The sequence below is a fragment of the Apteryx rowi genome, unplaced genomic scaffold, assembly GCF_003343035.1.
Source record: "Apteryx rowi isolate R43461 unplaced genomic scaffold, aptRow1 scaffold_466, whole genome shotgun sequence".
In the NCBI taxonomy this organism is placed as follows: Eukaryota; Metazoa; Chordata; class Aves; order Apterygiformes; family Apterygidae; genus Apteryx; species Apteryx rowi.
In genome coordinates, this window is record NW_020450723.1 from 338,723 (window position 1) to 366,416 (window position 27,694).

A 27,694-nucleotide genomic window follows, 5' to 3' on the forward strand; every position below is an offset into this window, starting at 1 on the left:
TCAAATGAGGGAGAAATATTTACAGGGAAAATGCTAGTTTAGAAACAGAACTCGTGGACAATGACTCGTGAGACTGAATCTCTTTACATCTAGGAAAGCTGTATACTTTGAAGAATTATCTTACCAGCTATTTCAAATACCAGTACTATATAGTTTCTTCTGTTTTTGAAATGTCCTGTATTCTCTTTATTCAATCACTCCAAAAAAACATTGTCACTCTGCACTTTGGAAGGCACAAAGAGATTCACTTTTCCCAGGAGTGGCGTGTGCTTTGCTGAACCTCAATGAAAGTTGGAAGGGATGGGGTGCTATGCTGCAGTGAGGGTCGAGTCATATACTAAGTACGTTATTTTTTCCATGATTTGGGGGAATATAAGTGAAATACTTCCCAGCCCAATTAAGAAAGTTTTCACCCTGCACTGAGCCTCTTCAGAGCAAAACCTGCTCAGATACCAGAAATAAATGATAATGGTTCATATTTGCCTTTCCTCTTCTAACAGTAACATTAACAGTATTCCTTTAAGACATTGAATCACAAAAAAATTATATTGGGAAAGACCTCTAAAGGTTTTCCACTGAGGCTGGTTACGTAAGGCAAGAACAGCAATACCAAAAGCATTCCAAAAGATGTCTAGCCTGTACTTGACAGCTTCCAAAGTTAGAAAATATGCAACCACCTCAAGATGTCTACTCTGGGGCTTAGCTATCCTTGTAGTTAAAAGTGTTTTCCTGAATTTAGGGGTTTACATTGTAGTGGCCTGTATGTGTTCTGGGTATTTAAATTCTGGCATTGTCAACATAGATCTGTGTGACATAGTCAATGGAGTCTAGAGAGTGATTCATCTCATCTTAAAATCGATACTGTATGTCAGCTGAATAGCTCTCCATTGTCCGAATCCATTGTCCAAAATGGGAGTTTAGACACCTAAGTCACATGTAGACACCTACATGTACAAACACTTAAAGGTGGATACCTAAGGCATTCTTCATTTGCCCATATCTGTCTGAGACATCCACATGGGGCTGGCTGTGATGACACAGAACCTATGGAGACTTTACATCCTTCCAGGATAGCTGGAGGCCAGGTGGGATTCCCTAGGGCATCTCAAATAGCACAGATGTTCAGGCATCTGAAGCCCAAACCTAGTGTCTAAACTTAATCACCTTTGTTTAAGACTATATTAGAGTCTTGGAAGCGTTACTGCTTCCCTTTTAGGAACAACCTTTCATTTATTCAACAACATTTACCATGCCTCCCCTCAGTCTTCCCTAGATGAGACATTGATCACAGAGTCACAGAACAATTCTTTCAGTCTGTCTTTTCTAGACTTGCAAACATTCCTGATGTGCTTCATGGACTCTTTCTAGCTGATCATATCAAACACAGCATTGTAGCTGAGGCGTTCTCAGTGCTGACAAGAGTGTAAGCATGTCTTACATATGGAAACCCAGTTTATGCATCTCAGTTTCATGACTGATATTTTTAATAACAGTAGAAAAATATTGAATCATTTTAGCTCTCAGTTTTGCTAACATCACAAGACTATTTTGGACAGAACTGCTAGCTAACAGGCAACTGCTCTCCTGGAGTTATGATGTTGATTATTCTTAGCTAAGATCAGATCTTTGCACTGTCTTTACTGAGTTATAGATTATTTCCTATTTTTTCCTCCAGTTCTCCATGTACCATAAATATTCTGAATTTATGACTCAAAAAAATTATGAAATGTAGCACCACCTCTTATCTGAAAAGCATTTCCTTATTTACTAAACACATTACAGAACAGCCCCAAACAGAAGTCTCAGGCAAAATAAGGACACTAACAGTAGTTAAATACATTGCGTCACTCTTCATGATGAAATTGTTATGCATCATTTTTACTAATCAGAGGATATTATAAAACATGAGTCAGACTGTCACTGATTTGTGCTACCTATATAAACAGAGCTGAGAAACATGTTCAACAGCTGAAGATTTCGCAGTGTAACTGAGGCAGAGAACCTACGATTAGAATGAAGTCCCTTTTGCTTCTCCTGTTGCTATATGTGGCAGTCTCCTCTGCTTTTCCTGTAGCTCCAGAAGCAGAAGATGAAGGAAAAACCATAGCACTTGTGGAGGTAAATATTTTTCAATTAAGTTTTAAATGAAACAGGAGGTAGTCTGAGAGATAACTATAATTGCAATTCTTTTCATAGACTGTGACTTGATATTAAGGATGTATTATTTTGCAGAGGTTTCAAGAGAAAGCTCTTCTTGTTAATCTGGCCTTGTGACAATTATTCACCTAAAAGTCATTGAAAAATTCTCTTCCGATGTTGTGATTTGTGATTATTTCTGCCAGACATTATATAGTAAAACAATAACAATAATGCAGAAGCATGATTTCTATTAACAAGGCTCCTCTGACTGTACAGAAATAGTCAAAAGTAGGAACAAATTTACATTTATGAATGTGCTTTGAGACTTGTGACATGACTAGTGTCAGTAACATAGGGGAGGAAGCTCATTTGATTGAGTTAGACATACATTTCAGTATTTTGCTGAATCAGACCTTTCAAGGAACACTGAAAGAAAAAAGAAATCTATGAGAAATAACACACTTGTATAGATGCAACACTTTATCTGTTGGCATCAAAACTGTTGAAAATTAATAGGAAGATTTGGATTCATAAAATCATATTTAGCTGCTAAAATGTATAGTTTTATTTGCCAAATGTTGACCCTCTAGTAGCATCCACTGGCTTCACTGGGAGTCCTGGCTCTCTGGAGTCTCACTACCAGTCTTTATTCCCTTTGCAAGTTTTGCCAGTGAAATAACAGGGCACCAAAAATAAATGTGGAATTAATTACTAATAGTAAATATTAGATTCTAAGGACATTTTCTCCATGTACTCCATCAGTAAAACAAAAAATCCAGGTAAGTATAATGAAAACTGTAAGTCATATCCGACTCTCTGTATAAATTTCTGGAGAAAATAGACAGTTCTAGCTCTAGCTTCTGGCAAACACAGGGCATGTCAATATAGGAACAATTCTGGACAGTTTATAAAAAATTAAGTGTGACTGAACACAATACTGATGCACTACAATGCTCTTCTTTTTTTAAATTCTGCTTCAGACTTATCTACAGAATTTCTACAACCTTCAAAAAGATGACCAGCCTCACGTAAGGCTAAAGAGTGTAAACCCTCTTCCTGAAAAGCTCAAGGAAATGCAGGCATTCTTTGGACTAAAAGTGACTGGAAAACCTGATCTTGACACTTTGGAGATGATGAAAAAACCCAGATGCGGTGTCCCTGATATAAGGAGATATGTGTTTACAGAAGGGAACCCAAAGTGGAAGAGAAATAATCTCACATACAGGTAACATTCCCTAATTTGGTGCAAAAAGATACAAACCTCATTTTCCAATTGTATGGGCCTAAAATAAGGTACTTTCTGCCATATTTGGACATCTAGAGTGATTACCTGATTTCTGGAAAGAGGCAGACATTCTAGAAGGCAGGATCTAAAACAAGGCCATTGATTTTTACTCATGAAAGATATATTTAAGGTTTCTGACTTTTGCCCAGATTTCAACTAAATTGCTGTATTCTTAGAACTATATAAAAACTTAACATATTGGTTTTGCTTTGAAGGATTCTGAATTATACCCCACTTATGGGACAAGCTGACGTAGATGAAGCAATTCAAAAGGCTCTCAGTGTCTGGAGCAACGTGACACCACTCACCTTCGAAAAGATTGAGGACAAAGAAGCAGATATAATGATCTCTTTCGTTGTTAGAGGTAATACTGTTATCACTATCTACAATAAATAGACACCTGCAATGAGAGAAATAGTTTAGAATCCCAATCCATTTTTTCCTTTTTCATTTTAGACCACAAAGACAACTCTCCTTTTGATGGCCCCAATGGGCTGCTGGCTCATGCTTTTCAGCCTGGTGAAGCTATTGGTGGAGATGTGCACCTTGATAATGAGGAATACTGGACAAAAGATGGAAGAGGTAGGGACTTTGTAACTGTATCTATTTAGACAGTTTTACCTCCTACAATGTTTGCTCATGTAATACTTAGTTCATGAGACTGATTTCAGGCAAAAGATTGGTAAAAGCAGCAGATATTGTCCTTTTTAATTGCTTTATTCCCTTTTCTCCAAAGATTTCTTTGTAGGAATCTATTGTGATAAAAGGGATATTTAGATCATAGTGGTTTATAATGGCAAAGAAATCAGTACTTAAAAATACTTTTTCCTTCAAATGAAGCCTAAACTTGGGTACAGAGAGATCTGATTGAAAAGTTCTCAGGTCAAAATCTGTATCCTTCTTAATCTAGCCGTTCAAAGTTTGGTGCTAACTAGGATGTTTGTACATCACCAAAGCTGTCTTCTCAGTGTTTGTCATGAAAAACTGTTCTATTGTATCACTGAACGGCCACACACATCACTGGAACTATCCTTGATCCTAAGCAGCCTAAGTAATAGGAGGAGAAATAGGCTTTGGGTTTGAGACGCAAGGACGCTAGTTAAAGGGCACGGAGACCGTAATTAATGCCTGACATTCCCTGAGTACTCATATAACTTTTCTCTTACAATATCTTTTTCAGTTTTAATGTTAAGAGTATTACTTACTGTCTCTCTTCTACCTGTACACTGTTTTGGGAAGATGCATAAAAGTGTTTCCTATTTAGTCAACTGTGCTGAAGACTTACCTGTTTCATATGATTTTTATCCCACAGGATACAACTTGTTCATTGTTATTGCCCATGAGCTGGGCCATTCACTGGGGCTGTCTCATTCCACTGATCCTGGAGCACTGATGTATCCAACTTATGCTTACACTGACCCTAAAGAATTCCATCTTCCTCAGGACGACATTGATGGCATTCAAGCCATCTATGGTAAAAAAAATAAACGTTTCATTATTTTTGGTTAATATTTCTATTTTGGGGACTGGTAAACAATAATAAAGTTATATTTAAAATATGTTTATTCTACCAAAATGAAAAGTGTAAATGTTGTTGAATCATTGTTCAATAAAAAAAGAAGGAAAAGTCCATGAGGCTAACTTCAGCTGAAATCCAGTTCTGCAAAAATCTCATTCTGGAAGAGATGAAAGAGATGAATAGCTTTACACAACTGATTTTAGCAATGTTAAATGACTGACTTTAAATGACAAACCCTCATTTTAAAACCAAGTTGCCTATAATTCCCTGTAAGGAAGGGTCTTGGTGTCCTTACAGACCTTCTGAACACTGACTTTATTCTACATTTCTCTGTACTAAAAGGTAAAATATTCTTCATTGATCTTCCTATAGGACGGTCTAATGCTCCTGTACAGCCAACAGGACCCACAACTCCACAAGCCTGTGACCCTAATTTGACATTTGATGCTATTACTACACTGCGTGGAGAAATGATGTTCTTCAAGGGCAGGTAACAACAATAAGGATAGATACTATCTCTTAAAAGCATTCAGTTGTTAAAAAAATATATATAATGCCTGAGTGAAAGGTGTCCCTTTGGAACATAGTACAAAGTAAAGCACTAGAAAACCACCATGTATTTACACAAGGAATAGTTCTTAGACAAAATGTTCCTTGGCTTTCTCTAATCTTTTATTCCAAAGAGCCCTAACTGACCATACTGGTGAAGGAGATTAGGAACTGTAGGTTATTTTCTGACTATTCTGATATTTTGGCCATGGCCACAACAGATTTATCACCAAACTAGATTCTATTAATAGCAAAGCAGCAGCATTCATATATTCCTTAACAATGTGTTCATGTGACCCATAACATAATGTTTCTGCTAGACCCCAATAAAAGAGCAGGAATAGAACTGAAAACATCAGTAGGTAGAAAGATTTCTGTCAGGTGGCAGCTGAAGCCAACTCTCAGCCTTACTACCGTACAGAGAAATAGAAGGGCTCATATTTATCTTGCCTGATTTTTGTCATCTAATTGAGGTGCTAAAATTAAAAGTGCAGTTGCCCTTGACTTCCTTGACATTCGGCAGAGAGGGAAATTCATATCCAGAAGGTGTTTATGAGTTTAGACAGAATAAATCACCATGTAAAGATACCCATCTCCCTCCTGTCATACTCCAGAAGCTATAATTATTGTTTTACATTTATGATAGTGGTGAAACTATTTCAATATATAAATTTTATTTAAATCAGATATATCCTGCGCAAACATCCTCAGAGGACAGAGGCAGAGCTCAATTTTATCTCGCTGTTTTGGCCAAAGTTGCCATCAGGGATTCAAGCTGCTTATGAAAACATCGAAAAGGATGAAGTTTTACTTTTTAAAGGTAATAGGGTCTGAAAATCTCTACTTTTTTCTAATTTCGCCCTGCAAACTGTGCAATTACAGAAGTCAAAGCGGTTCTTTTGAGAAGATTGGTGTAAAAAAGGAGTTATCTGACTAGGTTCTTAAAAAGACATGCAAATAATTAAACCAGAGCATCACAGAGTCATAGTGGTAGAAGGGATCTCCAGAGGTCATAGACATGAAAATTTGCTCCTCTGTCTTGGTTAAGGAAAAACAAGGCATGAGAATAGCTTCCCGTCTTTAGATCTAGCTCTTTCTGAATAACAACATTTGACAACAGAAGGAGTTTTGCTGAGTCTTAACACTGAATTCAATTGGCAAATGTAGCTGGCTGGACACTACTATTGCTGTTGTTACTATTAACATGGAAAGCATTGATAACTCCGATAACACATCTAAACATATATTGCAGCATGGAATAATAAGACTTTTACTAAAAAATGTATGCAGTCTAGATTAAAAAAGGAATGAGAGGAAATTATTAATAGACTTAAGCAAAAAAAAATGTATTTTGTGGAAAAAGATTTCAAAAAGTAATTTTTGAAATTACTTTTCAAAAGCCCAAGACAGACTACTGGAGATCTTTGGAAAACTAACATTATTAATAGAATTTTGTCACATTTTTGAAAAGTAGACTACAGATGAGGAATACTGACTGCTTTCCACAACAAATGAGAAAAGAACATAGGGCTGACAACACTTAGTGGAAAAGTGTACTGTGGGAGGAAAGTTGTGTGTTCACTGAAAAAACAATCAGTCCTTTTCTTTAAAGGTCTCATATATGTTTTTCATGTCTTAAATATCTTCTCTACATGTATATTACAGTCTATGATATATTAGAGTATACGAAGAGGATCAATGCATCTATAATTACCAAGGAATTTTGGTTAGACATATGCACTCATTAATAGTTCAATTTCATGCACATCTATCCAGCTTTCAAAGTATTATATGGCTCTAAAAATGAATAACATATTACAGGACTTTAATATGCTCCCAGCATCCCATTCAAAAACATCAGTGCATTAACAGTTGAACTCTCAGTCCTCCCCAAGTTGTTACCTGGATACAATTTATTTTTTCGAATAAAATCTGGGGAAAATACTATCCATACACCCTGTGAGTCTAATGTTTTATTCATAAAAGCAAAGGGCACTTCCACTGACTTCTAAGGGGTAGAACCATTCTCTAATGTAATAAACTGAAAGAAATAATACTTAAATCTAAAAAACTTTGCTTTCAACCCATCTAAAATACAATTAAATGTTGTTTATTAATAACAAAAACAATTAAATGTAATATGGTTATATTTTTCAGAGGATAAATATTGGGTTCTCAGAGGTTATGACATTGCACCTGGCTATCCTAGATCAATCTATCGTTTGGGATTCCCAAAGACTATTAAAAGAGTTAATGCAGCTTACAGTGATGAAACTACAGGAAAAACATACTTCTTTATAGCTGACAGATACTGGAGGTAAGATTTAATGTTCAGCTACCATAAAGTGTATTTTCTCCCAGAGGACTGGTGTATTATTATAAAATGAAAATGCAATAATGTTTAAATCAGGCAGACCCCAGAACTTTAAAAAAGATTCTGTGGAAGTTTAAACATTATTTTGTTAGGAAGTATTTGTTAGGAAATACCAACTTTTCTATGGGATTTTCTGACATTCATTAGATTAATATAGTGGGAATGTAATTACTTGCTAGTGGTGAACCATCTGTCTAGTAAAAGAACTGTTTTCTACTAAACCACTCGCTCGTTCTCCACAACAATGCAGCTTTTCTGTGTAATGTTATGATAGTGTACACTTTTCACTCACACCTCAAATAAAATAAACTGCTAATAAATAGTGTTGTAATTGAATTTCCCTATGAACAGTTAAGTTATATATAATCTGTGATCGTACAGCTGGTAGTATTTATAATTTATGAAAAGTTCATGATAAATTCCAGACAGTAATTTTGTTTAATAAGTACATGGTTGACACTAATACATATATGTTTCAGGGTTGTGCTACAGTCTTTCTATTCCCATGCCTTGTGCTTTGCTTTTATACTGAACTGAATATTCCATAGCTAGTAATAGAAAATCATTTTACATGCATTTCATGGCCAAGGCTCTAGATAGGCCAGAAATGTATGAATATATTTCTGATCTAAGCTCCCAAGACTCTTGAGAGCTTTGTTACAAACTCCACTGAAGGCACGATTTTCAAATCTCATGACATTTATAACAGGTGAAGATTAATAAATAATAGGAAAAATCAAAAAGCTAGTTTAGCTTACCTTTAATAGACTTTTCAGTAAGAGTAGAGTTTCATATGTCTGAATTTGCTTTGGACTTCTAAAATATTACCTGATTCCCTAGAAATTTTAATGATATTTCTTGTGTTAAGATATGATGAAAACAAAAGATCCATGGATCATGGTTATCCCAGGAAAATAGTTTCAGACTTTGGAAAAATTGGCAGAGTTGATGCTGCCTTCCAGAAAGATGGTGAGTAAAACATATCTTTAATCTGGTTTTACTTGAATATTTGGGCTTCTGTAGATAGAAGCATTTATTTTCAAAAAAAGCTTCTATTAATTGAGATGGAAATTAAAAAACAGCAAGCATGCACAGACTGTTTATGTTGATTTTTTTTTTCAAAGTACTGAAAAGAAGCCACTTATGAAATATAATTAGTTTTAATTTTATTTGTAGGATATGTCTACTTCTTCCATGGAACAACACAGTTCCAGTTTGATCCTCGTGTCAAAAGGATTGTCAGAAAAATGAAGAGCAACAGTTGGTTTGATTGCTAATTGCAATGGCATTTCATATGCACATTATACATTTTTATGTGACAGATTTTTCAGCATTTCATGACTATCAGGTCACAGTGGTTTTCTGACCAGACTTTGTGGAATTATGATCTTAACATTTTTAATAGAAAATTTTAATATAAATGCGGTTATATAATTTATTATATTTTCATTTGCTAGATTAAAGTTTCTTAATAAATTATATTTGCCATATTATTGTGTCTATGCTTTCTGATTTGCACTAATACTCAAGAGTCAAGTCTAGCTTCCAAACACTAAAAAATGTATTCTGGTATGAAATATCAAATCCTTTTCTCAAGTCAGGGAAAGGAGTAGCCAGCTGGCTCTGAGCTCCATTACCCCACATAAGCCCTGGTGAAAAGTCTATGTGTAATTAGGACAGTTGGGGCTTATTATCATCAGCCCACAAATCATACTTCTGCTTTCTGCCCTCCTTTGCCCCACTTCCATTCTTAGCCTTTCCTCCAGGACATAGATCACAGCAACACAGATGCTTTTCTCCTGCCTGGGGATTTGAACTGGGTTTAAGACTGAAAAAATGTAAGAAAGATTGGAAAGGACATCTGAGATCACTGAAACCAGTCCCCTGCTATCACAGGTAGTCACATTATATAATGGGTGGATAAACCTCCCTGCTCAAAGCTCTTTCAGGTCCTTACTCCTTTAGCAGTTTCTAAGTTCCTCCTGATTTCAGGGGGATAAAGGATGGAGAAGTTTGCTAAAAAAATTCTTCCCTGAGAATATTTCCCATTCAAAAAACTCATGAAAAAGTCAGCTTTATATCCAGACTACCTGCATTTTTTCAAATATCCTCAATTAAAATGATGTTTGAACAGTTACCCACTTTCACTTTAGTTTTTTGTAGCTCTGCTGGTAATGTGACAATCACAGAATGTATCCTGTCAAATAGATCATCTCTAGCATGCCACATACTTCAGAGAAAGGTATCAGGATCCTGTAACAGAAGTAATTGGATTTTGAGAAAAGAACGTGTAACAGTATAGAAATATTGAATTCTTTTCATTAGTTAGCTGTCTATATTAGGAGCTTATCAAATTTCATGTTATGGAAATAAAGAACAGACTTGGTAATTCTTACATTTATCAATTTCAGGAAAAAAATCTAGTCAAAATACAGTTCAGTTCAAAAATAAGAAATTGCATTATTGAAAATAAAGGTGAATATATGATATTCTTTATAAAATCCTAAAAAAGTAAAATATTAAATTACAATAAATCAAAGCCTTTAATGAAGAAATTCATTTATGTGTATACTGTTCTCATGAAGTGATTTAGGTACCAATTTCTTAATATGAAGTCTTAGTAACAGTGCTAATTAATCATATTTTCTTGTGTAAGCCAGTGATACTGAACTACCAATGACAATTAAACCAAAAATTATTTTAAAAGTATATAAATTAAATTGGTTATGTTGTTATAGCAGAGATGGTCTACAGACATAGCAACACAATATTTATAGGGAAAGATAATATCTCTTATTAGACCTATTATAAATTAAAAAATAAACAAACTTTGGGGCAGACATCTTCAGATGAGGAACAGAAGCAGCAGACCCCAATGCAACTCAAGAGCTGCTCCTCAGAGCTAAAGTGGAACTACTAATCTCTCTCTAGAGGAAAAAAGTAGCTGGTACTTTTGGAGTAGAGGGAATGTTGAATGGGACATAGTAAGGAAGTGACTATCATTTGGAGTAAAGAGAGAAAAAAAGGGTAATTTATAACCTGTGGAACATGAAGAGGTTAAAGAGAGGAGGAAGTTTATAGTGGAACATTTTTAGTCTGTGATTTTTGGTATCCTGTAAAGTATCCTGGATTTCCCTCAAGCATGAAGACTGAGGGCTCAAAATAAAATGATTTCTTTGTGAGAAACACTCCTCCATGCTTGTCTGAGTGCTTTTGTAGGTTATCTTTATGAGCGCAGTGATTACTCAGCTTCACCTACACATTTATGACAAGGGCAGGTCTGGTGCCTGGACCTCTATATTGCATTCCTGGAAGCAAAAGCTCTGCTTCCAAGAATTTTGTTCTTGCAGAGTCATCTAATGTGGTTGAGGTTACCAGCCTCAGTCCATGCAATCACCTGCAATTGTTTTACACCCTTTTAATAACTTTATGGTCCTATTTGCTAATTATTGTACTGTAGTTACTGTACCACATCCTGATGTGTGGTAACTGTTTACATGCGTAGTCCTAGCCCACATCACTGTTAACTGAAACAGATTCACCCAGGGTGGGATCCAAATGCCTAAATATGTGCATCTAGTGTATTTGAGATGCTTTAGGGTATCCAAGACACCCACGCAGGTATGAAACATGACTTCTGGCAGATCAGCGCTCCCCGAGCTCCAGAGCCCACAGTGCTGCTAGACACCTATTTTTAGGTGACTGAATCCTGCCTTCACAGACTGCAGTCTTTGCCAAAGGTTTGAAAGGGATCAAATAAATTATCATCTGAACCATTTGCCATTGTCCCACGTTTTCTCATTCAAGCTGAGTGATGATTTGGCTTTGTTGAATCTGTGGTGGGATTCAGCTTTAAGTATCTCCTCAATTTAGCTGCCTGAACAGGTATCTAATGCCATTAAGATGTCTTAGGGTCTTGCACTTGGCCTCCAACTGCCAGTCTAAGAGGCACAGGTCGCCTCTACATCCTGGGTCACATTCACCAGTCCTCCATCAATGTCTCAGGTTCACTAGATTGTCTCAAAAAACACGGCACATAGGTGTTTAGGCAGCTAAATTGCAGCCTAAGTGTTTTTGTGTGAGCGCAGGCATAGGTTGTCGTCATAGTCAGTGGAGCTGGTCAAGACACTTGGACTCCTGAGAGCTATGCAGCTCATCCTAAATTTAACTCCTACGTGTGGTCAGATTAAACAACCTCTTGATGCCATTTGACCATATTGATTAGATTTCAGTTGGCTATTATGCAAGCCTAGACAGTTATCTCATATGTAGACATCCACACTATGGACTGCTGAATCCCTCCTGACATCATCACCATGATGCAGCAGTGTTGCTGATTTCTGTGCCTCTTTGTGGAGTGTTACTTGGTACTACCGATGTGGTGAGGACAGGCAGTGACCTTTCCAAGAAATGGCTCTCATTACCACAGTCTGGATAAAACCAATCCTAGGACCAGAAGAAGAAGTCATGAGGCAGATGAGAATCCACCAACTCTAACCAATGTTAAAGAGAAGAATTAGGGAACCATAACCAACAGCTGCTTTACAACTTCTTCTTTTCCCAGACTTTTCTTTGTGAGAAAATGTGCACTTTGGCATCTCTCCCAGGAGCAGCTGGAACTGGCTGCTGTGTTGTGCAGATGGCCAAGCACAGAACCTTAAAGTAAGAACACAGGCTTCGAATGATGTAGCCTCTGCCACCTAGCACCCAAGTGTTTTCTGAACAAATATGAAGGTCAGCTTCTCTACATTCAATAAAGACAGAGGGAGGTTAATTCTTCCTTTTCTAAGATAGCTGGTTGAATGACTCTCCAGAGATACCTATTTCTGTTATCTATAGAAGAATTCTTAAACAGTAAGTATTTAAAGTTATATGAAACTAATCTTAACCTAGCCGCTCTCATTGGCTCTGTCCTTCCAGTACTACACAGCAGACAGCTGTGGGGAATGGATGACCAGCCACAGTGGAAAAAAGATAACCACTTCTCCTGGTTCATATCAAATCTGCTCATGGTGCTGCCTTGATTTTTACAAAATTAAATTCAAATCAGACATAAATATCTTTTCCAAAAATTTGTTCTAGTGCCATCAGAAATTATGCTTGGTATAAAAGCCACTGAGCAGGGGGTTGTGTTCGTGACCTATGTCATGTATACAGTCAGACAATAGCACCCTGGTAATTCCATCTAACTTTAAAACCTTTGAGATAAACAAATTTTTCAGTTTAATAATGGAAGGCAGAGTTCAAAAAAGACTCCCCCTACTTATGGATAAATGCACCTCATTTCCAGTATCAATTCAGTCACACTCACCATGTGAGAAAAATCATTGTCGCAGTTTGTACATCAATAACAAAACTGAATGGGATCCAAGTCTCATGGATCTCTCAAGTGTTACCACAATGCAATAATAATAATGACAAAGGGTTTTTTTTGTTGTTATTGTAGCTGATAAATGGCATGAAGTTTAATAAACAAGGCTATGTTGTGAAATTTGGGCAATGAAATTCGTCATTAATACCTCTGGCTGGAGAAAAGTTGGCCGCAAAGTGACGACAAAAAAAATAACACGGAATCAAGGATTTCCTGAAAAAGCTACAGCCACATGAGGATGTTTGTTACAAGTTTTTCAAATGATGAGCACACCCCATCAGAGCTCCTCTGAGGTGCCAAACACCTTCATTTCCCATTGCTACCAATGGAAGAGGAAGGTGCTCAGCCAGCAGCAGGATGAAATCCCATAATTTGTCACAGCTTGTGTGACTCTTGAAACTTCCTCTCTCATGAATTACTTAAGAGAGGAAATAATCATATCCCCTGTGGTTAATGTGGTTAAACTGAAGAAAGATTTGTTGATGAAATGGCAGATAGATTAAATAGATAGATGGATAGACAGACAGATAGGTAAATAAATAAAGGCAGACAGAGATATAAGATTACTCACATACTTTAGGTTGGGCACAAGCTTAACCTTGCTAAAACTTCAGTGAAGCAGCACCTTCATACTTCTTTTAATATGCATGGGATAAAATCTTTTTTACTTATGCAGACCTTGGATTTCACCATTATGATTAAAGGAAACATACAGCCTTTCCAAAGAGTTGAAGCAGAGAGGTGAGGATGATTTGAGCTTCTTATTCATTTTTCAAAACATCCATTCTGATTTTATGGATCAATTCAAATAGAAAACTTTCTGCTTGCACATGGCAATAAATTCTCCCAAAGTTTTAATTTTTTTTGGATGGGATTCATATCTGGTGCATGACTTCCATTTTCCAGACTGAGACTGTTAACAACCACATCTTTAAGAGTCTGTACATTTGGAGGCTCAGTTTCACACACCTGGGTTGGGACAGTCTAAAAGGTTCTGCTTTGTCCACCATTTCATCTGGTGTGAAATTGCTCAAGTTCCTAAAATTCAGTGTGAAGTCTCTAAAACTGGGTGCCAGTTTTGAAATGGTATCCAAGCAGCTTAGGAGCATTCAAATACTAACTGACTTCAGATGTTTGTAAATCAGATGGGTTTAGTTAAGTTTTATTTTGTCAGCCAGCATAGCATTATGAATGTCTGGAGGTAATCAGAGCATGATAAACTGTGAGTCAGTCCACAGCTGACTTTACGAAACACCCTATAATCGTACAAATTGGGATGTGTGAGACCATGCATATGGAGCAGAAAGCAGGACTGCTCTTGTACTAGGGCAGAAAAGAGTGTAAGAATGAAGAATCTCTCACTTTTGCTCTTAATCTATGTGGCTGTTTCTATTGCTCTTCCTATGCACCCAGAGAAAGACAACGAAGAAGAAGATATAAAGCTCCTACAGGTAACTATATTGTCCATTCCTGAGATCTTTTGAGCTCTTTCTTATTAGATATAATCTGCATGTTCTAACCTACACAGAAGTTTGCTGTCTGAGGTGATGCTATTACACACAACTCTGATGCCCAGACTTTACTAAAGTATGTTAAATCTGTACATACTGGAAATCTCAAGTAAATAAGAATCAGGGACAAAGTTGTCTGTTTCTGTTTAGCTAAGACCATGAGGAAAACATCTGTTTTGGCTCCAAGTAATCACAGGCAGATGATTATGCTAGCACAGTACATGAACAATATCAGTCCTGAGGTATTTATGTAAGAAACAGAACAAAATGTGAAATGTATTTGTTTAAATTTTTCACTAGGACTATTTAAATAAATTTTATGAAGTTGAGCCAGATCCGAATCAACTTGGATGGAAAAGAAATGCTGAATCAACAACTGAAAAACTCCGGAAAATGCAAGATTTTTTTGGTTTGAAAGTGACTGGAAAACTAGACACTGAGACATTGGAAATGATGAAGAAACCCAGGTGTGGAGTTCCTGATGTGGGTCTCTATGGTGTTACTTTGCCAGGATGGAAAAAAAACAAGCTGACATACAGGTAGTATTTCCATAATTACTTTTCTGTGTTTAAATTGTGGTTTTGTGGATATCTACATTTGTTGTATTTAAATAACTTATATAGCAATTGTTTCCAATTGGGATAACAAAAATGTTTTTCTCTCCCCTACTGTTAGTCATGCATATTCCCCAGAGAAATTTCTGAGAGTCAAGCTGAGTATTTTACCTTTCTTGAGTCAATTGTAATATTTTGTCTCTCGTGTATCACTCCTAATGAATCACAGAATCACAGAATCGCTGAGGTTGGAAGGGACCTCTGGAGATCATCTAGTCCAACCCCCTAGTCCAACTCCCTCAAGCAGGGTCACCTAGARCACATTGCACAGGATYGYRTCCAGGCRKGTTTTGAATAWCTCCARRGAAGGAGACTCCACAACCTCTCTGGGCARCCTGTTCCARTGCTCTGTCACCCTCACAGTGAAGAAGTTTTTCCTCATGTTCAGATGGAAGTGTCTGTGTTTCAGTTTGTGCCTGTTGCCTCGCGTCCTGTCTCTGGGCACCACTGAAAAGAGTCTGGTCCCATCCTCTCGACACCCTCCCTTCAGATACTTGTACACATTGATAAGATCTCCTCTCAGCCTTCTCTTCTCTAGGCTAAACAGGCCCAGCTCTCTCAGCCTTTCCTCATAAGAGAGATGCTCCAGTCCCCTAATCATCTTTGTAGCCCTTCGCTGGACTTGCGAATGAATATTCTGCGGGCAAAATAGAAACATCAACTGCACCTTGCATGAACCCTGTTATGGTCAAAATGTGTCAAGACTGACAGCTTAGCAGTCACAGAAATCTGAGGAGAGGATTTTCATCGTGCCCAAGAGAGCACCTGCTGGCTAGGAGCCATTTAGAGAAAAATTGATAATGTGTCCATAATTATTATTATGAAAAAAACATATTGGACAGTTATCACATTTCTCAAGCTCACACAGTCCAAGATGATTTGGGGGAACTATTGGATTGCAGATTAAATTTCTTCTTAAATACTTCAGTTCATCATCTTGATAATATGCAAGAAATTCTTTATGCAAACACTAAGTATTATTATTACTTGAACCTTTATAACTGTAGAATTGTGAACCACACACCAGATATGAGAAAAGAGGATGTGGATAAAGCAATCCAGAAGGCATTTAAAGTATGGAGCACTGTCACCCCACTGATTTTCACTCGCATTCATGAGGGGATAGCAGATATAATGATTGCTTTTGGGACCAAAGGTAACATATTGACTGCATACTGATGGTAAGATTAATTTAAATATTTTCCAATAATCATGACACAAACTCAGTGTTATTTCAACATTGTATTTAGTTCATGGACATTGTCCTCGTTATTTTGATGGCCCCCTTGGTGTGCTTGCTCATGCCTTTCCACCTGGCACTGGTTTTGGTGGTGATGTGCACTTTGACGAGGATGAAGACTGGACAACAGGCTCAGCTGGTAGGTAACAAAAGGTTTCTAGAGCATTTTGCAGATGCATAAATTTCTTTCTGATTTTATTTAGGTGAAAGAATACACTGAGATGAAGCACAACATTAACACTAAGAATAGCTTAAGGATTTTAGAGGGCATCCTCAAGCTAGGATATTTACAGCGATGATGATATAAAAACTGGCCTGATCCACTCTGGAAGATATTTATCACTCATAAATATATCAGTGGGAAAACCCTTTTCAAATATGAACATTACAGACAGGGGCAGCTCTTACCTTGGGGACAGTGGGGCCCATCCACACCAGAAATTCACAATCTTTGGTAAAATCTTTCTGACTCTTATTTTCTTTGTTTGCTAAGAGTGCATAGCGCCAAGCATGGCACTTCCACACACAGCAAAGGAAGTATACTGTGCCTGTGTAGTAGCCTTCAGCAGAGATCCTCAGTGGATAAAAAACATTAGAGCTGCCAGCAATTACAGAGTGGCCTCACTAATAATGTCAAGATAGGTCCAAATAGAGGTTTCTGTAGCTTTACCCTACGTTCATGCTAGAATTAGCTTGTATATGAAAGTGTTCTCAAAGCAATGTGAGCTTCCTGCTAGCAGCTGGGAGTCTGAACGTGCTGTTTGGGCCACCCATGGGCTGAGATGCAGCATGGAGAGCTGACTACAAATGCATGCCTTCAGGCCAGAAGACAGACAAATGTCAAGTGCTCAACCATCTGGCTGGGACCTATGCAGTCTCCTCAGCCCCCCAGGTGGGCCATACAGCATATACTTCCTCCAACAGATCTGTCAGTATGCAAGAAAATCACCCTGTTGTACTTTAGACCCTTTTCTTATCCGTGGTTTTTGGGAGGGGAAACAACAGAGGGGAACTGCAGCAGGAGAGTCTTGGTCACAAAGCAGGAAAGGCAGGGAGTTAAAAAACAGGAAGGTGTTGTAAGAGTGCTGTATGAGGAAGAGAGATGTGGGTTTAGTGTGCCAGAAAAAAATAAGGGATCAGGGGTGAACTTGTCATGCTGATAAAATATAATGTTTCCCCCACACTGGGGTTGAATGGGTCAACCCCCAATTTTAGTGTTGCTCTTCAGCACCATGACTCCATCAGCGAGGTATTACAGAATTCTTTGGAGAACTCAGAGGACTCATGAGAGGGAAGGAATGGAAATATATGTGGAAAACTTGATGCTTTGTTTTGTTTTTGAGAAATGGAGTTCTTGGCTTCAGTTGGCCCGTCTTGGGAAATCGGTATCCAGTTCTCTGCTGTGCAACAGACTTGAGATCTTGCCAAAGTCTGTTGATATCGCTGGCTCTTGTTATTGCTGTAGGACAGATGATCATTCTTCCCCAATCCAGAAAGGTGTGCTACCTTGATGAACTCAAGCAATTAAATATGCGTTGGAGGAAATCCCATTTTTACCTATTTGCAGTGCTACCATATGTTACTGGAGATAAGCATGCACAGGCACAATATTTAAAAAGATACTTTATTTGACAAGGCTTTAAAGAAACCATAAGTTTAAAAGTCCTATTAATAAAAAGGGAAACCATCCTGCTGATATTATTTTTTCTTTGTTTATTTGTGGTCTCATCTTTCTTTGGTTTGTATGGAGGAGTGTGACACACAGAATGACAGCTTGGTACCTCAAGCATCATGGAGCATGTTCTCTTCTCCTATTAGTCTGTTCTGACTCACATCCAATCTATTCTAGCTAAGCTGGGAAATGCTGCCAGGACATTCCTCAGCACCGCACCCACGCTCACCCCCAGCCATCTACTCACACCACAGACATACTTTCAGTTGTTAACAGAGATAACAGCAAGAAAGATGGCCAAGAGACACTCCCTTCCTGTGGGTGTCCTATATAAAATATATGTATATGCATACCCTAATGAATTTCAGTATATTGTATGAAAACCACCACTGCGTAATGGCCCTGGTGTGTTCACAGTATACTAGCCATTTTCAGACCAAAATTAGACTGATTTTTTCTCTATATACATTTTTTTTAAGGATTCAACTTGTTCCTTGTTGCTGCTCATGAGGTGGGCCATGCATTGGGTCTCTCCCATTCCAGCGACCAGAGGGCCTTGATGTTCCCCAACTATGCCTATGTCAACCCCAGTGAATTTCCCCTCTCTCCAGATGACATAAGTGGCATTCAGTCCATTTATGGTGAGTAGAATCTATTGTTTAAAAAAAGAACAGAACAAGAGAGAAGCAACCTCTTTCACAAAGTTAGACCATTAAAATCATTATATTCTCAAAATATCATAAGTGTATAAGTGAAAAACATAATGTTTCCATAAATTTTATATATTCTTTTTAAAAATGTCTTCCTTAGGATCTCCACCAAATGCCCCAGATAAGAGGCCAGCCACCCCTACATCACCTAAAACCTGCGGCTCCCAAATGTCTTTCGATGCTGTAACTACACTCCGACGTGAAGTCATGTTTCTGAAAGGCAGGTAAATATAATCCCTTTTGATATGACATTTGTCTTTGTGAGGTTTATCTGTTCGTGATTTCTACAAAGATTGAACACTGCAGTGGTTAGCATGATCAATGGAATTTATAGTGGGACCGGTGGATAAATTTCAAAAACAACTCTCCATGGAAACAAAACTGTTAGCAAATAGGAGTTTTATTAATGTTTTTCCATGCAAAATACGCTTCATTTTTTTTCCAGAAAACATCCCAGTCCCAACAAAGTTTTATTCCCGAATGTATAGGTGGTCACACCGAGTAGTGACATGAATAAATACTGCAGCCTTTTCCTAAGAAATCAATATGCTCTACAATGCATTTGGACCAATCTCTCCTCCAGTCACCTATGCAAGTTGGAAGTCAGCTGGGTATACAGGGAATAGCTTACAGTCAAATTCATCTGGGACCCTATAACTCTTTTATTCTTATAATATGATACAGGAACAATCTGAATTTTTCTGCTGCTTCTAGCTGAAGCTTCTAGCTATCATTAATCAGTCAATACCAATGAAAAGGGTGTTTCCAGAAAAAAGTCAGTACAGCTCACTGTAAGACAGAACATGATTTTTCTTCCCACTGAGGCTAGCGTTTCACTTTCTGACACATTGATCCAGGTAGTTCCACTGACAAGAGCGAGCTTGTAAGTCACAATGTTGTTCACATTCTTATAAATATATAGAAATATCTGTGGTTTATTATTTACTACAAAAATTGTTTCATATTTAAATCAGACACTTGTGGCGTCTGTATCCTGATACCTCAGAAGTTGAACTTGAATTAATTTCTGCCTTCTGGCCATCTCTTCCATCCGGTATTCAAGCTGCATATGAGAATATTAAAGACCAGATCCTATTTTTCAAAGGTGATGTATAAGGCTTTCTTTAAATTCTTCTTATCTTTAAATTTGAGGGGAAATGGGAGAGAAGAAGGGTAGCTATATGTGCATAAAATTAACTTTTCAAATAAAAAAATTATAGGACATTTCACTTAGTTTCTACAGTCTACACTGAGAAAGTGCATCTTTTTCATTTAGCTTGTCAAAATCACTGGTGAAACTTCACAAACTTTTTTTTTTTTTTTTTGAATAGGCAATAATTTCTGGGTTATCAGTGGATATCAGGTATTGCCTGGTTACCCAAAGAATATCAACACATTGGGCTTCCCTAAAGGTGTGAAGAAAATTGATGCAGCTGTTTGTAATAAAAATACTGGGAAGACATACTTTTTCACAGGTGATAAGTATTGGAGGTAAGAAAAAATGATGAGCATTTTCTTATGATTGACCCCAATGTAGCCTGCATGCAACTAAAATCATCCATGTCATAAAGGAAAAATTAGGACTTTAGGTAACTATAGGTAACTACACAAATATATTAATCCTACTTTTCAAAGAAAGTGTTTGTTTACCTGACTCCTGCACTAGGAGGAGAATATAGCTGTGACTTTTGAGAGTTTAATGGTGTGCTAAAACAGTCATTCAAAATACAGACTCATTTTAATACATTATACCTGGAAGCTGAAAAAGTTCCAGCATATATATAATTTTTATAAATAAAACAGACAAAAGCATCTATAGAAAATAATGAACTGAGAGCTAATCTTCTTTGGCAGAAGGCTGGTTTGGACAGCCTATGTGGGTTTTCTGGAATTTCTGAAAAGTTCTAGACAACTTATCTCTCCCAGAAAGGTGCAAATGAGTTTATTTCCCTTTCTTTCGCTGGTTAGTATTGGATTTGCAACACGCTTCTTCTAAATCCTGTTCACCCTCTGGTATGAGTGACTGTTAGTACCCAAATACCAGGCAAACAGAAACAAAAAAAAATCAGCTTTGGCAAGCTGATAGATTGCTTCTGTGTGCAAGGACAACTGCTGCGAAGACCTTCTGCAGGCAACCAGGAGCACAGTGTGGGTTAAAGATACTTTATGGTGATTAATTGTGGGGTTCCTCAGTGAGGCATACATTGTCAGCTGGATTTTCAGCTGTATGTGGTTTCCTGTCCTTTGTTTTTGATAGTTTTGGAAAGAGTACTTACAATATCTTGCCCTGCTATTTTACTGCCTTGGTCACAAGACAAAGGCATGCAAGAAAGCCACAGCATGCATTTCTTTATGTAACAACAGTGATTTTCTCAATCTCGAGTCCCTGTGAAAAGTATTTCTTGTATTCAAGAAGTAAAACAAAGGTTTGTTTGTTTCCTTTTTTTTCATGGGAGGGTTCCTCAAATCTTCAAGAAGGTTTAGGTCCCCTTTTCAGCCCACAAATTCAGCCCCATCCTGTAACAAATCTCCTGGCTCTGTCAGGAACTTGATTTGACTAGAAATAAGTCAGTTTCCTTTCTTCCTTCTAAATCCATCAGCCAGGAGATGACAATGTGTAACACTATATCAGAGTCTAAGAGGTGTTTAAGATTCACGCAATAAATTCATTTGCTCATTATACAGGGAATCTACCCAACCAGTTTCCATGGGCAACCTAACATTCATAGTACTGAAGTTACGGGAGGTAAATCTCAACCCTGCTATTAAAAATGTGTGTCTTACTTCAGTTGGCCTCACTTCAGACACTTCTTTGGAGCTGTGCCAGCCTCTATCAGCAAAGAACTAACCTCCTTACAGCAATCACTAAGGCCAGAGTCCAGCAAACATTTATGTGTGCAGCTAACGTTACTCGCTGCAGTCCCATTGAAGTCAGTCAAACTACAGATGGTGGATACAATTCAGCATCTGCTTAATTCTTTGCAGAATTGATGTCTAAACTCTGTCAAATTAAATGTCTCCTTTCATATGATTTAGGTATGATGAAAACAGCCAATCCATAGAGAAGGGTTATCCTAGACAGATAGTAGATGACTTCCCAGGAATTAGCCAGAAGGTTGATGCTGTTTTCCAACATAAAGGTAAATTAAATGAACTTTTAAGTAAAATCAGTTTATTTGTAAACAGCATATATTTTAGAGTTATTATTAATGTCATTATCGCTGTATTCTGCAAAAAATGGAACCAAATAGATGCTCTCCTTGTGTGTAGAAGCTGATGTTCCCAGCTTTGTTTGTTAGAATGAAGCTGCTTCTTGTTTGCACAAGATAAAATTTCACTTTTTTTATTTCCAGGGTTCTTCTACTTCTTCCACGGATCAAAGCAGCAGGAGTTTGACCCTAATGCTAAAAAAGTTATCCGTGAGATAAAGAGTAACAGTTGGTTTAAATGTTAGTATCATTAAACTTTCTGCCAGTAGGAATAAAAATCACACTAGATTTCTCAAAGGTTGTTCATACATTTGCTGCTGTATGAGAGAGACAACAGGATTAGTTTTCATGTATGTCTATGTTTTCAGTAAATGAGCATGTCAGCTCTATTTTACCTCCAAAGTCCAGAACAAATTGCAAAGTGACTAAATGCAGAATGTCCAACATAATTTATTGTTTTATACTCCAATTGGGCTTTCAAATGTTTTGGCAATAAACAGTTTTAAGTTTGGTGTTAACTATTTTCTGCTTCATCTGTTGAAGATGTTTCATATTTCCAAAGATGTGTGAAAGACTTCACATTAATAAGCTGACTATAATTTTAAAATATGCTTCCAACATATGATACTCTCATTCTGCTTCTTTTCTTTCATAGCATCTTCAAGAGCTAGGCTTTTCATTAATCGTTTATTTTTCCATGTCATCTCTCCTGTCATCTTCTCCTGTTCATCTTTGACAATTGCAACCTTGCCCTCTTCACATTAAGTCAGTATGTTGCCACGAAAATCATCTTCCTGCCCTAATGCTCCAAATAGATTCTCTGATCCTGATCTGTCTTTCCAGTGCATCAACTAGTGCTCCATCAGTGGATATTTTGAATCAATTCACAAATCACTGTGAATCTATGAATGACATCCATTCACAAATCAGCCCTGTCCTATTCAAGAAATATATTCATTTGACAGTGGTCTTGTCATGTTGTGGAGCACAATCTGTGCTCTGCTAGCAAAAGCATGTATCACAAGTGCAAATATATCTGAGATTTATTACATGCTACCATTGCACATGGAACAAAATCCTCACAGAAACAAACAGAATCTATAAAGTCACAACTCTATCCTCTTCAAATATTTCCATTAAATTTAATTCTGGAATGAGGTCCAGAACACACTGCAAAATGGATAGTTATATTATGTGCACAGCTGGACATATATGAGAACATGCTCTAATTAATATTGGCTTGTCCTCCTACTCCCTAATTCTCATATATCTGGATGTTTTATCCACCTGTTGCATGCTTGAGTTTCTTTTTGCACAACCAGATAGAGCAATGCAGTGATCCCAATCTGAACCTTACCAGCCTAATTTAATATAAACAATGAGAGTATCATTATGTCATTGCCATCACTATGAGAAGCCCATTGGCCTGTGTCCCACCAGGAAATCAAAATAGAGGCTCATGTATTTTATTTCACTGGTCTACAAAAGTAGTCATGGTGAACACCTTCACACTCCAGACCCCTAACAAAATTTAAACTTAAAATGGGGTAAAATGGTCAACACTAGGGTGAGCTTCATCTGACCTCACTTTAGCCATCTGTCTAACAGTAACATATCTGCTCTATCTGAGTGGACAAACCAAAGGGCAGATGTCCTTGCACAAAGTTACTCAGCTCATTCAAAGACTATGGCTGGGCTACTCGGGATGAGCCACCCCTTGGAGAAAACGTCTCTTTGCAGAAGAAGTCTAAACAGCTAGCTTAGAGTAACTTACTTTCAGACAGCTAAAATCTGGTGACATTTACAGTGTCTTTGCTAGCTACCTGTTAGTTTTCATGTGATCCAGAATAGAAGGGCATCCGCTTTTTATTCTCTCTCATGTTCCCTCTTGGCAAGATACCAGAAGCTTTATATATCATCACAAGCCAATGATAAAGCTGTTTGAAGGCACCTGTTTGGATTGACACTGCCCCTGGAGTGGCTGCGGTATCTCATGAGACAAGAGCAGAACACCGCAAGGGTGCCTTTCTATTTCTGCATTTGCAGCCTGCTAAAACTCTTCTCTAGCATAATTCATTCGATGACCGTCTAGAGCACACAGCTTAACAGTTAGTTCACAGAAGCTGCCAAGCCAGTTACACCCAAATGTTTACCCTCAGAGGCAAGGTTATTCTTTTACACACATGCTGCTTGGTGCGTAATACAATAGTAACTGTAGCTACAAGACAAGTTTAATCATTGAATCATGAGGGAAATTAATCAGTGTTTCGTAGTATATTGGCAAGTTCCTCTATCTTCAAGTGCATAAAAAAAATCATAATTATTCTCTACTCCCTTCTTTTCTCAGGTGAAACACTGTTTTCTAACTTGAAAAAATCCCTTGTCTTCAGAAAAGTTCATCTTTAACAGTAAAATGCTATTCACAGCATTTTCCTACTGGCGGCTTTGATAGTCTATCAATAGGGTGCATGTTAACAGGTCATCTGCAAAGATAAATAAATCAATGAGTACTATTTTTCTTTTATCTTCAAAGAGAGCCTGAAAAGTCACTTGCGACACAAAAGAGCTTAATCTTTACATATGCATATCAGCATGATCACTTTTTTTTCCCTCTTCAGTGTTTCTCTAGAGAAATAGAAACTGAAATAGGAGTGTCATAGCAGGAGAAGAATAAGTGACGAATGTTTGCTGGTGATCCTTTCCCCAAACTCTTTGCCAAGAGTGTGGCTACAATGGGTTAGGTCTTGTAGCTCACTGTATCCTCATACCCTCCCATAACCCTAGTGAACTCCCAGTATCACATTCTCAGCACTCCCTTATATCACCTATAACTCCTCAAAATGCATATAGTTTCTTACTACATCCCCATGCTGCATTTAGATTGCCAGCTGGGTAATGCTGTGGCTGCTGCAGGTTGCCTGGCCAGACGGTCCCTGGGCAGCGATGGGTTCCTCCCCTTCTCTCTTCAGCAGGTCCATTAACAGCTGCTCATTTTCACAAAGCTGGTAGGAACTTCAATGTCTAGGTTGGTCTTGGCTGAAATTGGTTGTTATGTTCAAAAGTTACTATTGGAGTGTTAGAGAAAACACGATTTCAGGTGATCAGGCTAAAACAGTTTTCTCAGTGTTTTCACTAAACATCTCTCTTGCTCTCCACTGCACATTTCCATTGGCTTTTGTACTGTTATATTCCCCAAACTGTTAACCAGAGGAGTCTGGAAGGGAAGACAGGGCAGAAAACGTATATAAAACAAGGAGAAAGCAAATCCACACTTGTCTTTCCAATTCCTTCATGTCACAAAGAAACAATGGTCATTTGTTTCTCTACCAAATCATATTTAATGTTTGTTTTAACAGCTATTTTTTAAACAGACCATAAGATGGTGATGTTGAGACTGGGTTAGGAAATGAAGACATTCTGCATCCTACTGTGTTGCTGAGACATATATAAAAAAAAATACCACATCTCTGGTAGGTTGTCATAAATAGTCCTGCTCCCTCCTCTACTTGCAGGAACATGGACTCACAGCACTTGGCTGGGAGTGCTCTAGCTACCAGACTGGGGCAGGAACTATATAAAGTCAAATATTCACTAGAGAAAGGCTTTAAACTCACCTTTTTCCTTTACACTTTCAGATGAATTACCTAACCTCTGAGCTCTGGGGTAAAAGGAAGATACTCAGACTCCAAATACTTGAGAAAACTTATACTGAATCTTTGTAAGGATTTGGTGCCTTAAAAGCAGAGCAAAGACATGCATCGGAGCCTACCTATGAAGAAAGTACTGGCTGACCCCTGGAGGCATGTAACCACTCTTCCCTGCACTCAGTCACAGTTTCATGCCCAGGCCTGTTAAATGTCCAAATTCTAATAACTTAAAAGGAAGATGCATGGTCTATATTTAAGCAATGAAGAAAGGAGGAGAGTGTAAAGCGGGCAGCCAGGTATGGCACAGGCAAAGACCATCAGGTTTCTCATGGGTGGCTGCTCCAACGGTGTAGGAGCATCTTACACCCAGGCGGTGATGCCTAAGGCAGGGATGCTGACTGAGGTCACGCCTGCAGGGAGACTCATCCTGTCCCTTGGGGGTTACGCAGGCAGGCAGTGCAGCTGGGCCTCTTGACACCTCCTGGGGTCTGTTGAGTGGACACAGCTGCAGGGCTTCATCCAGCATCACTGTCATGGGGGCAAGCTCATGGGAACGCTATAAAGAGCAGTGTAGACACTAGCAGTCCCAGTATAATGTGTATCCCAAGGAACTGTACCTTTGCCACCCCAGTGCTGCACAGGGCACATTATTTTCTGGTGTGATGTGATGTAATGATGTTCTGATCTGATGCAGTTTTGCCTCCCCCTCACATCAATGCAAACAGAAAAATGTCATCACTAGAGCTTACTCCCTGGACATATGTAACCACTCGTCCCTGCACTCAGTCACGATTTCATGCCTGGTGCTGTGAATTGTCCAAATTATAACAGAAAAGGAAGCTGCTGGGCCTATATTTAAGCAATCAGAGCCAACAAGCTCTTTGAACAGCTTAATGCAATTAACCCTTTGAATGCCAAACCTCCAAGAATGCCAGAACCATGCCAAGGCGGAGGGCTGTAATTCAGCACAGCTACTGCAGACGCTGAGACTAGGTGCAGGCAAGAAACTCAGGCCCTCGCACGAGAACTGCATAACATGCCCTGCTAAAACAGGGGAGAGCACTCTCCAAGGGCTGCAACCAGAGGCAGAGACCCTTGCCAGCTGCCGCTTTGCATGATAACCATCTCAGTGATGTTATCCAGTGTGTCCTGAACACCTACTTTGCAGACAGGACCTAAAGGTTTGAGACATGGTTCTGGCTGTGAAACAGTCATTCATGGTCGGTCTGCATTCATTAATTGATCAACTTCTGCTGGTGGGTCTGGTGGGGCTTTTCCTCAAGCATCATGTGCTTTTACGACCTGAAAATACTGTGCCCTGCTGCCTTTCAGTATGTAAGAGACTGTGTGTGCGTGTGTGTGTGTGTGTGTGTGTGCACATCCCTACCGGACCACCTCGCCCACAGGTGTGTGGGTCTGTGCAACCCCTGTGTGGCTCTGTGGGCGGGCCGGACTAGGGGGATCACCAACTTAATGGCAAGGGCTGTTATATATTTTACAAACAACTGCTGCTTTTGGGCCTTAAGGAAATAGAGCTCCCTTATAACTGAACAACACAAGGTTTTAACGGTTTAAAACAGCATGACAATCAGAAAATGAACATGAAAGCGTGAGGATGAGGTGGGAAGTGGGTAACTCAGGCTTTCAATACCTTACATGAATAGGGGCTGCTGTTTGACCCTGTACTGACAAATGCCCTACTGAGCAGTTACTGGTTATATGTAAGATTAACACTGGCCATCAAAACTGGCCATCAGGAAACACTGATTCTTGCAATATGATAGAGCTACAGACCTCGTACAGAGAATTTGGCGTACACATCCCATGGCAAAAGGCCGCAGCGAGCCTTCAGCG

At 38.3% G+C, this 27,694-nt stretch overlaps 2 protein-coding genes across 2 annotated transcripts; both read left to right on the forward strand.

Moving 5' to 3' along the window:
* Positions 1 to 2,065: 2,065 nt before the first annotated feature.
* Positions 2,066 to 9,143, forward strand: LOC112971957 (interstitial collagenase-like). The gene is made up of 10 exons (XM_026077900.1): positions 2,066 to 2,118; positions 3,120 to 3,364; positions 3,640 to 3,788; positions 3,881 to 4,006; positions 4,737 to 4,898; positions 5,316 to 5,433; positions 6,179 to 6,320; positions 7,652 to 7,809; positions 8,735 to 8,835; positions 9,043 to 9,143. The coding sequence occupies exons 2-10, from the start codon at positions 3,213 to 3,215 to the stop codon at positions 9,141 to 9,143; spliced, it is 1,209 nt and encodes a 402-aa protein (XP_025933685.1). The 5' UTR covers positions 2,066 to 2,118; positions 3,120 to 3,212.
* A 5,431-nt stretch (positions 9,144 to 14,574) lies between these two features.
* LOC112971956 (matrix metalloproteinase-27-like) lies at positions 14,575 to 22,438 on the forward strand. The gene is made up of 10 exons (XM_026077899.1): positions 14,575 to 14,688; positions 15,049 to 15,287; positions 16,370 to 16,518; positions 16,613 to 16,741; positions 18,754 to 18,915; positions 19,085 to 19,208; positions 19,959 to 20,089; positions 20,316 to 20,475; positions 22,021 to 22,124; positions 22,338 to 22,438. The coding sequence occupies exons 1-10, from the start codon at positions 14,584 to 14,586 to the stop codon at positions 22,436 to 22,438; spliced, it is 1,404 nt and encodes a 467-aa protein (XP_025933684.1). The 5' UTR covers positions 14,575 to 14,583.
* The last annotated feature ends 5,256 nt before the right edge of the window (positions 22,439 to 27,694 follow it).